General features: G+C 38.6%; 1 protein-coding gene across 1 annotated transcript in view; it reads right to left on the bottom strand.

Annotated features, from left to right (window-relative positions):
• Positions 1–859: 859 nt before the first annotated feature.
• Positions 860–14349, bottom strand: part of STMN2 (stathmin 2) — a 33025-nt gene continuing 19535 nt past the window's right edge. The window contains exons 2-5 of the mRNA XM_003205132.4: positions 10924–11019; positions 10115–10287; positions 3405–3596; positions 860–1053 (exon numbers count right to left, since the gene is read on the bottom strand). Coding sequence (XP_003205180.1) covers positions 994–1053; positions 3405–3596; positions 10115–10287; positions 10924–11019 — 521 coding nt within the window. The 3' untranslated portion in view covers positions 860–993. The remainder of the gene's footprint in view (positions 1054–3404; positions 3597–10114; positions 10288–10923; positions 11020–14349) is intronic.

Raw genomic sequence — 14349 nt, 5'->3', positions numbered from 1 at the left:
AAAAAAAAAAAAGGTAACATCTGGTTCATGGGTTCTCAGTGAAATATTTGATTGCCTCTTTTACTGTCACACATGTACTACGGTAGCATCAGAGAAGTATCATAGATCATGGCAGCTACAAATAAAGCCACTTGATGCTATCTATTAGTTGCTTCATTAATAAATTTTCAAGTGGTAGATTAAGCTCACTTTACAATTAGCACTTGTATGGCTGTTTGGCATCATTTAGAATTTGTCATAGCTTGATGGTTACAATGTGCCTTTTAAATTCATTTCAAACTGATACCACTTGCTTTCATCCAGTTGCAAAGCTGTTATTTGTTGCTTCTTGCTTCACAAAGCAGAAGCACCAAGTAGTGCACATGGTGATTTAACTTCAGTTATACAGTATGCTACAGAGTCCTGTAGCACGAGTTGCATTTGAAGAAACTACATTTTAAGAGTCTCTTGTCTTGGACAGCTGAATGTGAAGTCACGACACCTGTGATCTAGTCACTGTTTCAACAAAGCTCATTGATGGCAAAGCAGTCTAGGTTGTTAGGCAATGACTGGTCTCTAGCACCATAGAACTACTACTGACCTCGTGGTGAGTTGGAATGAAAGTCGCAGGGAATGGAGTTAGACATGAGGTGCTTCAAATGGACAGATCCAGCAAATTCAATCGAGTGGAAATAGACAACATCAGAAGCCTGTTACAGGACATGTAAGATTATGAAATAACTTGCATAATGCAATACTTGTATTTTTTAACAAAAATGTAAGTATTTACAAAATAAGATCCAAGTTTTTTAAACATCAAGCAAATCATTCTGCAAAGAGACCGCATTGGTTTTGTTTTATTTTTTGTTTCTTTTTTAAAGTTTTTATTGAGTTCTTGATTTTTTTTTTAAACCATGTCATACATTTCCCATACTGATATCGCATGATCCATAATAATATAGGCAGGGGGAGTTTACTAATGGTGGGGATGGGTCACATCCACCATTGCTGTTCTCAGCCAGACAGTTCCACCTGGAGCTCCTTGTTTCTACGGACCTCTGCAGCATGCCTCTCCTGGAAAACATCAAGAAAGGAAAAATCAAACCTTGTTCTCATCCTGCATGCCAAGGGAGGTTCCTGTTGATAACATAGCTGAGTTATCCTATCCTATCCTATCCTATCCTATCCTATCCTATCCTATCCTATCCTATCCCATCCCATCCCATCCCATCCCATCCCATCCCATCCCATCCCATCCCACTCCACTCCACTCCACTCCACTCCACTCCACTCCACTCCACTCCACTCCACTCCACTCCACTCCATTCCATTCCATTCCATTCCAACCTCCTTAGACTGAACAATGAAGTTAGCTATCCTCTCTGTCTTTCTTCTGCTATGATGAAGCTGGGGAGGAGATATCAGAAGTCAATGCTGTGCCCTTCTGTCCAGTTATATCCATGTTGTCTTCCCTTTTGCTAAACCAGTCATGATTAGTTTAGACTTATTTGAGTCACTGTATATTCAGATACTTCTGTGAAAATTGATCTGTGGTCAGGAACAACAGCTGTCAAATGAATTTAGGAAATGTTCCTTTCAGGGTGTTTATAAAACTGTATAATTTTTGGCAGCTTCAAGATTTTAGGGTTTTTTATTTGTGCCTTTCATTTTTCAGCTGTCAAACTGTCAGACTTTTACTATTTCTATCTGATCAGTGAAAAAAAAAGGTTAGAAAACTAAATGACAAGTCACGAGGTGACTAAAGAAGCAACTAATCTCTAGCTGATTTCTGTTTTAGGCACTTCCTAGGTATTTTCATACATTAGAGGATATTCTATGGGGATTAGTAAAAAATTCAATGAATTCAACAGGAATCTCTTTATTGGCTGAGTTAAGCTATGGATCATAGGCCAACACAGCTTTTTGTATCATCTGAGTCTGTAAATCAGTTTCTTATAAGATTCATAATTTTAAGTGCCGGATTTTCTAAGGGACCTGTTCCTCAGGGATCCAGTTAATTGCAGAATGCAAAAGTTATCTTTGATCTTATAGGAGCTTCTAGTCACCATAACCTTGAGGCATCCACAGTTCTGGTCACTCTTGAAGATATCTCACATCATCTTTTCCTGCATAGTAAGAGTTGGCTGTAGTGCTGGCAAAAACTATATAGCCATATAGTATTTAATTTTTGATCTGTACAAATATTCTCAAGTGAGTTATCATAGTCTTTGTTAAAAAACGTTCTTTGGATTTCATGAACATTTGCCATGATATTGCAGAGGAAGGGGAGACTAACAGCCTGTAAATATGAGCATAGCATTGAGATGCTCCAGCAATGTCCCATTTCCTTTTGATCTCAAGGATGGCTAATTGGCTTTTCCCTTTGTTTTCATAAGCTTTGGGATATGTGCCTGTAAACTCATCTACTGAGAAAGTAAGTTATCTGAGTACAGTTCTTAAACTCCACAATTATTAAGTTTGCATATTCACTTAAAACTTTGGGAAGCAATGGTTTCTTTTTTGCTGCGTGACACTCTTGTTTCCATCAAAGAAAGAGGCATTTAGAAAGATCTCACTGGAAGTGACTGGGAGCTATTTTCTTTCTATTAATCATTTATTTGCAGAAATATTAGAAAGTTCATTGGTGAGAGAAATAAATGTAAATTATCTGTTTCTTAACTCTTCTAAACATTGATTCTCATGTCATCCTTTCTTGTTTAGGAGGGGTGATTTGGAGAAGGGTACATTTGGTTCTCAACTGTGTATTTTGTAATTTACTGGATTCTCAAAAGGAATTCCTATGGCTGTACCAAAGATCTTCAAAGGAAAGCTTACACTGTATTAGTTACAAGACTTATTGGAAGAATAGGCACCTTTTAATGTATAGGAAAGAATTTTTCCTAATTTTTTCACTCTTTCCCCATCAGAAGTCAAGAACTATACATACACAGGATAAATGTTTAATTTGGCCACTGAAGTTCCTCTCCAGGTGCAAGGGAAATCTTATCAGTGGATGTAAATATCTGAAGGGAGGATGTAAAGGGTTATAAGACAAGAAGCAACGTACACAAATTGGAATACAGGAGGCTCCCTCTGAACACTGGGGAGCACTTTTGTGCTACGCAGGTGATGGAGAACTGATGCAGATTGTCCAGAAGTTGTGGAGTCTCTTTCTTGGAGACCTTCATTAACCACCTGGATGTGATCTGGGCCCCCTGTGTTGATTGTCTCTGCTGGAGCAGGGGCTGGGCCAGATGACCCAGTGGTCCCTACCAACCTGTGATTTCCCCAGAGTGGCTAAGATAGGCATCAAGGACTCTGGTTTAAAACTAACTTAAGTTTTGCACCTGAGAAAAGAGCTATGCACAGCATCTCTTTGAAATCTCCTCATCTCTGGTCAGAGCGATGAGTGATGGTGCAGTTACCTTTTCTTGGAGACGTTCAATAAGAGCAGCTAGATTAGCTTCACGGTTTTCTTTGATCTGTTCCATTTTCAGTATCAGCTTTTCCTCTGCCATTTTGCTGAAGTTATTGTTCTCCTCCAGAGCTTTCTGAAGCACCTCTCGCTCATGTTCCCTCTTCTCTGCCAGATGTTTCAGCACCTGGGCCTCCTGGGACTGGAAACAGAGAGACATGTGGTTGAAAGAAGTGTCTTGAAAACCCGCGTGGAGCGAAATAACCTCCACAGGGCTCTTCACTGAATTTGGAAACTCTGTAATCTGTTCATTTTTAAAAGCATTGCTGGGTAAAATCACTTCTATGTAGAAACCAGATTAGTTTCAATAATGGGCTGAGAGGCACTGGCTAAATGTGGGGAATATGCCTTAGGCAGCAGCAGAGCAGTGTTCAAATCACTTCTGTTAATGAGAAACGCTGTCCACAGTTATTGCAGTGGTTGCTTAACCTCTGAGAGCTGCAGTCCTTTAGGTGTGAATATTTTATTTGTAGAGATACGGGACTGAGAGCTGAAGGGAATGGTGTTAAAAAGGAGCTGTATTTTTTTGCCCAGGTTGGGCAGTCCTTTAGTATGTGTGAATGGTTAGTAACAGGCTTTGAAGTTTACTATTACGAAAGATAAACAGAATCAATATAGACAATGTTTTTTTCTCCCAGTATTTATGTTCAGCTTCTCCTCATTAAATATGAAAGAAAAAGGGTGTTTTGTTATACAGAAAATAAATAAGAATTGTATTTTCACTTAAATTATTCAAGAAAGAAGAAGGTAGGAATTAAACATATTCTAGTATACTATCCTTTGTAAACTTATTTCTCAGAAGCACAAGGCTTGTTATTTATTTTAAATCAAGTTACTAACACAGAACCACTAATCCTAGGAGAGAAGCCAGAGAATTTGCAGCACTGGGCCCATCCTCAGGCAAGTCTAGCAGAAAAGACTGTATGTTTTAGAAGAGTTATTTGGAAATTATAAACAGCACTGTATGCTCTTGGAAAAAATAAATTAGAGGGAGCATGAGAGGCAAACAGAAAACAGGGAAGAAATATGGCTCTGGCAAGATAAGTGCATATTTCAGCACAGATAACAATACACTGTTGCCATTTTTATCCATAAAAATGATTAGCTTAAGGCCTAAATTAAGGGTTTTAACCAGTAATTACAATTAGCAGTAATTAATCCTATTAAATTATATCGTAAGGCTTTTAATGGAGTGAAAAAGAGCTGCAGTTTTCTTACATGTGGAAGATCCAGCTAGAAGAAGAAAACAAATATATTAATAAAGATAGGGTACACACACAGAGCAATTGAGTCAGACAAAATGATTGATGTGCCAGCCAAAACATGTTGCAAATGGGAACAGAAAGTCCCATTATATATATAAGATCAAGAATGTGGAGATTTGGACAACAGATATGTCTAAGGATGCATCCCATTTGGACTGTGCTTCTAAGCAACATTTTTTGAAAGAACACTGGCTTTCTGTGGGAGATATCTAAATGTCTTTGGGTCTTTGGGGTGCTTGCTTGTTTGTCAGGATTTGTTTTCTTCCACTGAAACCTTTTGCCTTCTGGAACTACTTTCTATTATCATAAATTCATGAGAAAAGTGAAAAATTAGATCTCCATAGCAAAGTACACACAGTTTTAGAGGCCATGCTGGCAGGCAACACTTTCAAAATTAATTTGGTCAATAATGCAAGATAATGAAGAAAATACTTACTTACAAAATAATGCAGCATTTTCTGAATGTAAATTGCATTGGCATCAGAAAGAGTCTAAATTAAAGCCATGCCATGCTTTAGGAACTAACTGCACATTTCTAATGTTCTTTATGATGTGCCTTACAAGACGTCCCTTTCTCTCACACAAAATGTTCAGGGTACTCGGGAGTTGTTGAATAAAGGGTCCCCTCCTCATTACAAAGCACACAAGGAGGAGAGTCTCATTTACACTGATGTCCCTTTTCTAATGCCACTTACACCAGCTGTGAGCCTGTCTGTTTCCCCCGCATTCAGATCACTGTTGAAATACCCTTATGAAAATTTTGGAACCCAGTCAATGCATTTTTGTACTGGATTGTCATATGATTTTGTGTTTCAGATACGTTTGGCTAGAGATCTTGGCCACCCAGTCTGCTCAAAGCCTGTAGACATCCAGAAATTGCTAAAATGAATGACCCTTAATATCTAGTGTGCCTGGAACTAATGGACTCTGTTGTTGGTGTTGGCTTTTAACTGATGCACTTCGACAGATTTGATGTGGGATCTAACACATGTAGGAAGTTTTTATTCCATATTTATTTTTCAACATTGTATTGAAGTGCTGGAAAAGGTATTCTAATATTCCATTTTCTAAAGCACTTGTAAATGGTTTACAATAAATGCTTCTAGCAGAGCTATTATGAGAAAATGTGTATAAAAATCTGGAAATGGGATGGAACACAAAGAAGATTAAGTGTAAAATGGTGGAGAAAGGAAAAAAAGAATAGTCTGGCTGAATATTCAGAAGACTTATTAAATATAAAAAGGTTTAATCAAAGCAGCTACAGCTGCAGTCTCTAGTGCTAGATGTAGAGGAATGAAAATCATAGAATGGCCTGGGTTGAAAAGGACCACAATGATCATTTAGTGTCAACCCCCTTGCTGTGTGCAGGGTCACCAACCAGCAGACCAGGCTGCCCAGAGCCACATCCAGCCTGGCCTTGAATGCCTCCAGGGATGGGGCATCCACAACCTCCTTGGGCAACCTGTTCCAGTGCGTCACCACCCCCTGTGTGAGAAATGTTGTTAGACATTCCTGGTATAGATACTTTTGCTCCCAGAAATGTACTACTGTGCTGAAAAGATTACTGATGCAGGCAAACTCCTTAAGACATTTATGTCATTTTCTAGAGGACCATATGCAATCCCAGTTTTCAGAGTCCTTCACAAGGAAATCCGCATCTCAGCTGGCCAGAGATAGATGCAGATAACTAAGCATTCTAAGAGCAAAATTATGGAAATTGTATTTTGAAATATGTTATTATTATTATTATTATTATTACTATTATTAAAGTAAGAAAATTCCACTTATCTGAGTTGGGCAGCCTGGTCTGGTGGTTGGCGACCCTGCACATAGCAGGGGAATTGAAACTAGATGATCATTGTGGTCCTTTTCAGCCCAGGTCATTCTATTATTCTATGATTCTATGATTCTATGATTCTATGATTCTATGCTCTTATTTTCTCACATTGATCTATTTTTCTTTGATGCATACTTCCCAATATTTAAGTCATTTATTCAGAGATAAAGGATTACACTTTAAACAAGAAATAGGCTTGCACAAATGCTTTTAACCTAGGAATTTCAGCTTGAGTGCACTTCCCTGACTATTTTAGCTACTGGATGTAGGAGACGCACCATGGAGACAAGTTTTCTGGAGAAGAGAAGGCTCATGGGAGACCTTATGACCTCTGAAACTGCTTGAAAGGAGGTTGTGGTGAGGTGGGGGTTGGCCTCTTATAACAGCAGTAGGAGGTAATGGCCTTGATTAGCACCAGGGGAGGTTCAGGTTGGATATTAGGAAAAATTTCTTCCTTGAAAGAGTGGCCAGGCACTGCAACAGACTGCCCAGGGAGGTGGTGGAGTCACTGTCCTTGGAGGTGTTCAAGAAACATTTAGACTTTGTACTGAAGTGGTAGAATGCTGGGGGTAGGTGGACAGCTGGACTAGATCTTGGAGGTCTTTTCCAACCCTGGTGATGCTATGATTCTATTATTTAATCACTCAAGAGAATTTCATTTTCCTAACACATTTGTTCACTTGCTGGATTTATTTTAAATTAAATTATGCAGTAGAAGCTTCAATAACTTTGGTATTATTCAGTGTATTATGTATTTAAGATATACTACAGGGTAGGATTAAAGGCTCCTACTGCAATGCAAATGCCAACATATAAATTCCTAGTTCTTAATTAGAAGGAATTAATTGTGTGATGTTTTCAGTAACAGAAATGAAGTTGCTTTCCTGCATAAAAGCAAGGAAATGAGCACAAATTGATAGGAGCTGGATGATCCTTTAAGTCCCTTCCAATCCAAACCATTCTATAAGTTAGATCTCATTTATGGCATATTCCTCACTGGGGTGTACTTTTAATTATTAGAACCACTTCTGACTGCTGTCAGGATTCCCTGTCCCAACCAGTGTGCCAACACAAAGGGAAAGACAGTTTCTCTCCCAAAGCAATGACTGTCTGAATGGACAAGGAGAACAGGAGGATGCTCCCCCTCCTGGGGTTGCAGAGCAAAGGAATGAATGTATTGCTGCAGATGTTCTCACCAGTTAAAAAATTTATTAATGAGCATTGCCTATCTAGCAGAGCAGGGCCTAATTCCTAAAAAAAGTGTAAAACCAGTGAGTATATATATTTTTAAAGGCAATTCTCATCCATTAGTTATACTTGATTTTAATGAGAACTGTGTTGGAAGGACATGATCTAGAATGGTTATGCCTAACAGCTGATGTACATAGATAAAAAAGCATGATAACAACTGCCATGCTGGATCTCAGAAAACATCTGCCTGACTTGTCCAGCAGCAGAAAGCGGAAGATGCTTTGGGAAAGTATATATGAAGTTGGGCAGTTCTGCCTGATTCTTTCCTATGCATTTTCCTAGTTTCCACCAGGTTACATCTTTTCTGAGGCAGATGTTGTATCCATATAATTATTTCTACAAGGTACTTCTTTACCAATTTTGCTATTGTCTGTTTGAAATAATTAATATTTAAATAACATCTAAGTAGCTTATGGTAACAAATTCAAAAACTTGATTAAATGATATATGCAAAGGTAATTCCCTCTCTCTGTTTTCAAATTGCTGTCTGATTTTGTTGAATGTTTCTTCCCCTTCGGATGTGTGAAACAGAATATAATTGTTCCTACTTATCTTCTCATTACCATTCATGACTTTAAGACTTCTGTTTTATCTTTCATCTGTTGTCTCTCTCCAAGCTGAGAAATTGACTGTTTATCTTCTTATGGGAGATATTCTATCCCTGTGACTGCATTTTTCACTCTTTTCTGTGTTATATGCTTTTTTTTTAGACTAAAACTGCAGGCAATGCTTGGGATGTAGGAGCACCAAGGATTTTAACAGTGATGTAGCGAGGTTTTCTGCTCTGTTCTTTGTTCCTTTGCTTGCAATTTCTGCTGCATTGCTAACGTGGAAGATCTTGTCTATTAAAATAACTCATTTAGCTATATGTTCATTCAAAATGAATGCAATAATGAGTTTTCCTTTAGGAAGAAATGAACAGTAATGAAATCAATGAAATGAAATCTCTGGAACATTCAATTTCTATTTCCCACTAAGTATATGCATAATATTGGGCTTCTTAACTGCTGCCATTTCATTCTGTGTTCATATCTTTACTTGAGAATATGTACTTGGAACAGAGGTACTTCACAGACTGTCTTTGAAGCTTGCCATCACATGGATGCGCCACAACTCATTCTTCTGGGCAGGTGCTAGTGCATATGATTATCCCTTTCACATGTAGACATGTCCTTCTACTGAAGAGAATACCTTGACAAAAACAAAGACTGAAATTATAGAACTAATGTACAACATCTGGATGACTGACTTGTTCCAGTTAATGAGATCCAGAGTTTCACCACAAATAAGAGTAAGGGACACTTTTAAAACAAATGTCAGCAATCCAGATTTATTGACTTCAAAGGATTCACTTCTCATCACATAGAGCTGTAATGGTTCCAGATCTCTTGAAAGGAACCCTGATCTGGTCTGACAGAAGCAAAAGGAGAGCAGAGAGCCTTTTGCTGCTGGAGATACCCCATGTTCTATCTCTGGCGTATCTTTTTGTCCCTGAACTTCTGTATATGTTGTTGTCCACATCCACGAAAGATTCTGTAAATGCAGGGGACTTTCTGCTGCAGGCACACTGCATTTGTGCTAATTGCTATGTAGACGGTCTACCAACCTTTCTAAGCTCTTTGTGACAAGCTTAATTATTATAAAAAGGAATTGCCTGTTATGGGTAAGATCATAAGGGAGAAAAGACTCAGTAGGTAACTCTACAAGGCCTATTTACAGCACTACTAAGACTGTCTGCTAGAAATGCCTCTCTTAGTAGCAATGCTACGGCAGCATCTTCAATCCAGTAGTCTGGTGAGCAATCCAGAACACTCTTTATTCAGGGCTGGCATGTCTCCATACTGCATAAATAGGACAGTTTAGCTGACACAGATAGGCCCTGTGACTAATTTCCATGAGCCCTACATGGAGTCAGTATTTGATACACAGGCAGTAGCTGTTCAAATTGTGTATCTGTCTCTTAAATCAAGACTGAACCAGCTTTCAGCAACTATCAAAGGTACTCTGAACGCACCCTTACACACAGAGAGAAAGCACATAAATTTGAACCCACAGGGACTTTGTGTTCAAAACTACCTGTATTTTATGACACATGCTTCCTAAACATCTGGACTAGCCAGGTTTGTTTGCAAATTGCTGAAAGAAGATAAACTAATCTGTCAATTTAAACATATTAGTAGCTTTTGTCCATGCTGGCACACTGTGAGTTAGTGATGGAGATGAGAGACATACAAATAGATAGGAAAATTGGATGTTATCCTGCACATTGATGGGTATAATTACTACTATTTTCTTAGGGAAAAATACCTTTCTCCTCTCTTCGGCAGCCTCCAGCTTTTTCTGGATCTCCTCAAGGGAGAGCTCTTTCTTCTTTGGAGAGGCTAAAGTTCGTGGTGCTTCCGAAACTGGGGATGGTGGCTTTAGGATCAGTTCAAAGGCCTGGCCTGAGGCACGTTTGTTGATTTGTTTAACTTCCATATCTGCACAATAAAGTGAGAAGTGGTAAGCACTTCAATACTGTGGTGGTGTTAAGGAGAGGAGCAGTACAAAAATCAGTGTAGGATCAGAAATACAGACAAATGATTTAGCATCTTTGCTGTGGGCATTTCAAAGAAAATGGCAGATTATGGGCTGAAAATTGTCCCTGGGAGAAATACATCCCATTTTACCTGCAATAGTTTATTTATACACAAATCTTGTAAGGATAAAAATTTACAGTGGTTAAGGAAGCTTACTGGGGTTCTGTGTCATTTCACACTCCCAGCAAGCGCTGCCCAAACTGATTAAATTTTAAGCATGCTTTCATCTTTTCTGGGTTTCTTTGGGAACTATGATGTCAGCTGTGAAAACATGTAATTCTCACACGGGAAGCACTTCTCAAGCTACTAGGAAAAATACAGCTCTGTATGAAAGATACAGCTTTAGGAGTTTAGTCAGTTGCTATTAGAAAAAATATCAATCATCATGAGTAATAATACACAATCAATAAGAGGCAATAGCCCAAATCAGCAAAATAAGTGGTTAAATAAGCAAAATACTGTCTGTCTAACGTTAGGTACCAGGATGGTGAATTGAGTCATGTCACATTATCTGACCTGCAGGTGGAAGTTACTTACCGTCATATTTATAGATGTTCATGTTGCGAGGTTCAGGATAAAAACAGGAGCAGATCAGAGAGAGCATGGACAGCTCCTTCATCTTTTCCTTGTAAGCTGAAACAAGAAACCTTGTTAGCAAACTCTCCTTCTTCACCTTCTCCTTAGTGAATCCTCTAACTGTGATGACTGACCATGGACCAGCAAATCTGCTTCATAACCCACCTGGCAGATTGATCCAGAATATTCACTTTGTTTCTTCTGAACATGGAGTCTTTATCGCATCAAATATGAGATGTTCAGTACTGAATAAACTGCTGTTGTCATGCATGACCTCAGCCTTGGCTCAAATGCATGCAGTCCTCTTTTTTTGGTTATAGAAAGTGAATCTATCTACCAGGAAATGTATTTAGCATTGGAAGAGTGCCATGACCCCACTATCTCCTGGCAGGTGGAAATAAATGAAGCTCTTACAAATTTCTATGACGTCTCCAAATGCAATTGGGAACAGCTCTGAAACGTTGCCCATGTTGCCATAGGCAGATGCTAAACTCATTATCTGCGACAAATGAAAATGTCATCCAGATAATTAAAAATAAAGCCAGAAATGAGGATCCATTTATAAAATCCTTAGCATAATGTCCTTAAAATGAGAAAGTACTTGAAACAAAGAAGCATTTCCCTGTTCAGTTCCTGTACATTCACTTTGCTTCCATACTCAGGCCTACTGAATATCTGAATATAGCTGATGCGATAAACACGCTTGCAATTTACCTTCGGTGTTAGTCTGCAGTGCCTATAGACCCCAGTAATGGACTGAGAAATGGTGGTACCGATTCTTAGTTGTCACATGATAGTCTGCATTCGCCCATCCTAATTGCTAACATCTCAGCTTATTAACTGGAAATTAGAACCCAGACAAGAGCCAGGCCTCCTGAGTCCTGTGGCAATACACCAGCTGCTGCACACACAGTGCAAGGTATGTATGTTGGTGGGGCCGCTTCAAAATTGACCTTGGCACACTCAAATTACTGCTGCAATTAAAATCATATCTACAGAGTCAGACATATATTTGCAGCCAGCATATGAAAAACATAACTTACAATATAACTGGGTCTGAAAGTATTGCATTTAACAGATTAGACCAAATTAATCCTTGATGTTACAGTAGGAAAATCAGAGAGCCTTGTGATCCTGAAATAGTGGGTGCAGATAAAATTGTCATTTAGTATTTCTCATGGCTGCTCTTCTGTCTTTTAAGTTGTTTTTTCTTCCTACTCAGAAAGGCCCCTGTGGTTGCTGAGGTCTTGAGAGCCCTTAGGTGATGCTCAGAATGGTGGTATTTGAATAATACATCAGTTTAAGAATAGATTTCTAACCACCATTGCATGATTAATTAAATTAACGTATCTTTGTTTGGACATTAAATAACCCACCGAAAGGACATACAGCTTTACAGAAACCACTGGTGAAAGCCAACATCTCAGGTCAAGGTTGTATGGAAGACTTTGCTTTCTCTGAACTAAGATTGCTAAGGAAGTTTGGACTTGACAAGATTTTCTTTTGAAACCTAAGTGCCAACTTGCAAGGAATAACTCAAATATCCCCTGAAGAGTCAAATGACATTAAAATGATGTCTATTGATAGTCAAACATAATGTTATATTCATTTAAGCCCTCATCCAATAAAGTGTGTGACCACATGTGTAATTCTAAGCACAAAGGCGTGGCTGTACAAACTATCCTTGGAGGAGAGCTTGATCAGCCAGCTGCCCACACCACCAGAACTTCATTGTGGAGATTGTGGAGAGATCCTGCATGAGGAGCTAGTCAAAACATAGGAGGTTGTCTGTTAAAGACAGGGCTATTGATAATATGACCCGATAAATCACTGACACAACATATAGCTCGAAATATTTTTGTAGGAAGAGGCATGCAATGAGATGTCTGAAGAATCCTGCCTTTTGGGTCCACGTTATTATTTTTTCTCCTTGCTTGACATTGAATATATCTTGTTTCCTAGCAGCATTAAAAACAATCAGAAAAGGGTGTTTGTTCTGCTAGCTTGTCATCTGCAAAACATGACTGGAGAAAGATAAGAATGTGCACAGCTCTCATTTCTTTTAACACAATAGCTGCACTGAAGGCACACTGCTGAAATGATTGTCCTATTCCATTCTGAACACGGACAGAATTAGGATGACATTCCATGCTTTGCAGGTATTACATTTTGTTTTTCAGGGTATTGATTTAGTCTCTATTTGCCCTATGAAATCCTTCAACCACAGTTAGAACATACCTTGAATGTTCAGAGCAATTTCTGGAGGCTGCTGCAACTCTAGAAACCAAGCAATGTGTGGATGACATGAGCCAGCATAGGAGAAGACCTATTCTGCCTCAGGCAGCCATTTAGGGAGCATTTTGTACTCCTGCAGTGTTGCTGGGTAGTTTTGTCTATTGGAAAATTAAGGTCTCAGGGTCTCTAAGGAATGGAAGACCTGCACACCTCAGGTGTCCAACATCAGTGTTGTGAAGACTTCTCACCCCATGACCAAAGATCAACATACGTGGTAGGAGCCATGTACTACTCAGCTGTCCTTTTCTTAAAATACCATGCATTAAAGAAAAAGTAGTATGGTTAGCCCCGTGACAACTATGCAGGCACCTCTAGATGGTGGTCTGATTGGAGTGGCTGGTCACTGTCACAGAGGGAGCTCATGACTGAACAGGGAGACAACTGCGATTTCCCAAACCTTATGGAGTTAGGTGTTGTAGCCACAGAAACACATCCTCTCTAAAGGAAACATTTTACATTTAAAAACAAAAGACAACAGTACAGCATTTATGCATACTACACAGGTCTTCTTGTGTTAACTGAAATAGGTACCAAAATGTTCTGCTTTATAGGGGAGCTTTTAAAACCTCACAAAGAGACTCGGTGATTGCAACAAAGTTTATTTTCCAAATGTGTTTCAACTGGCTTACTAACTAACCATACAGCTTTTTGTGCAGTCATGTAGGGTACATATCATTGCATTAAATGTGCAAGTTAAATAAAGGCAAGTAAATGATAGTAATCATAATAATACAAAAGCTTTGATAGGGAAATTGCTAGGAAAGAAAGTGTTGACAAAAGACTATAACAAAATCTTCTCAGTTATAGGCAGCACCATTTAAATGTTTAGATGCATTAAATACCTTGAAGTCTGGCATGAAGTCAGAACATGGATTTTTGATAAAAACATAAGAGATTTCAGTATTAGCAATCTTACAATTTTTTTCTAAAGTGAATTCCTTGTATTCATAATTGCAGAAAGGCTTGGAAATAGTACCTAATGCCCTTAAAATCTTTGACAGCTTCAAAGAAGAATCTCAGATTGGATTGAAACACAAAAATTAATGATTCTTTTTTTCTTGAATGAGTTCCAAATGCATCTTAATATCACAG

Source organism: Meleagris gallopavo, chromosome 3, assembly GCF_000146605.3.
Source record: "Meleagris gallopavo isolate NT-WF06-2002-E0010 breed Aviagen turkey brand Nicholas breeding stock chromosome 3, Turkey_5.1, whole genome shotgun sequence".
Lineage (NCBI taxonomy): Eukaryota > Metazoa > Chordata > Aves > Galliformes > Phasianidae > Meleagris > Meleagris gallopavo.
This window is presented reverse-complemented; position numbering and strand designations above follow the sequence as displayed.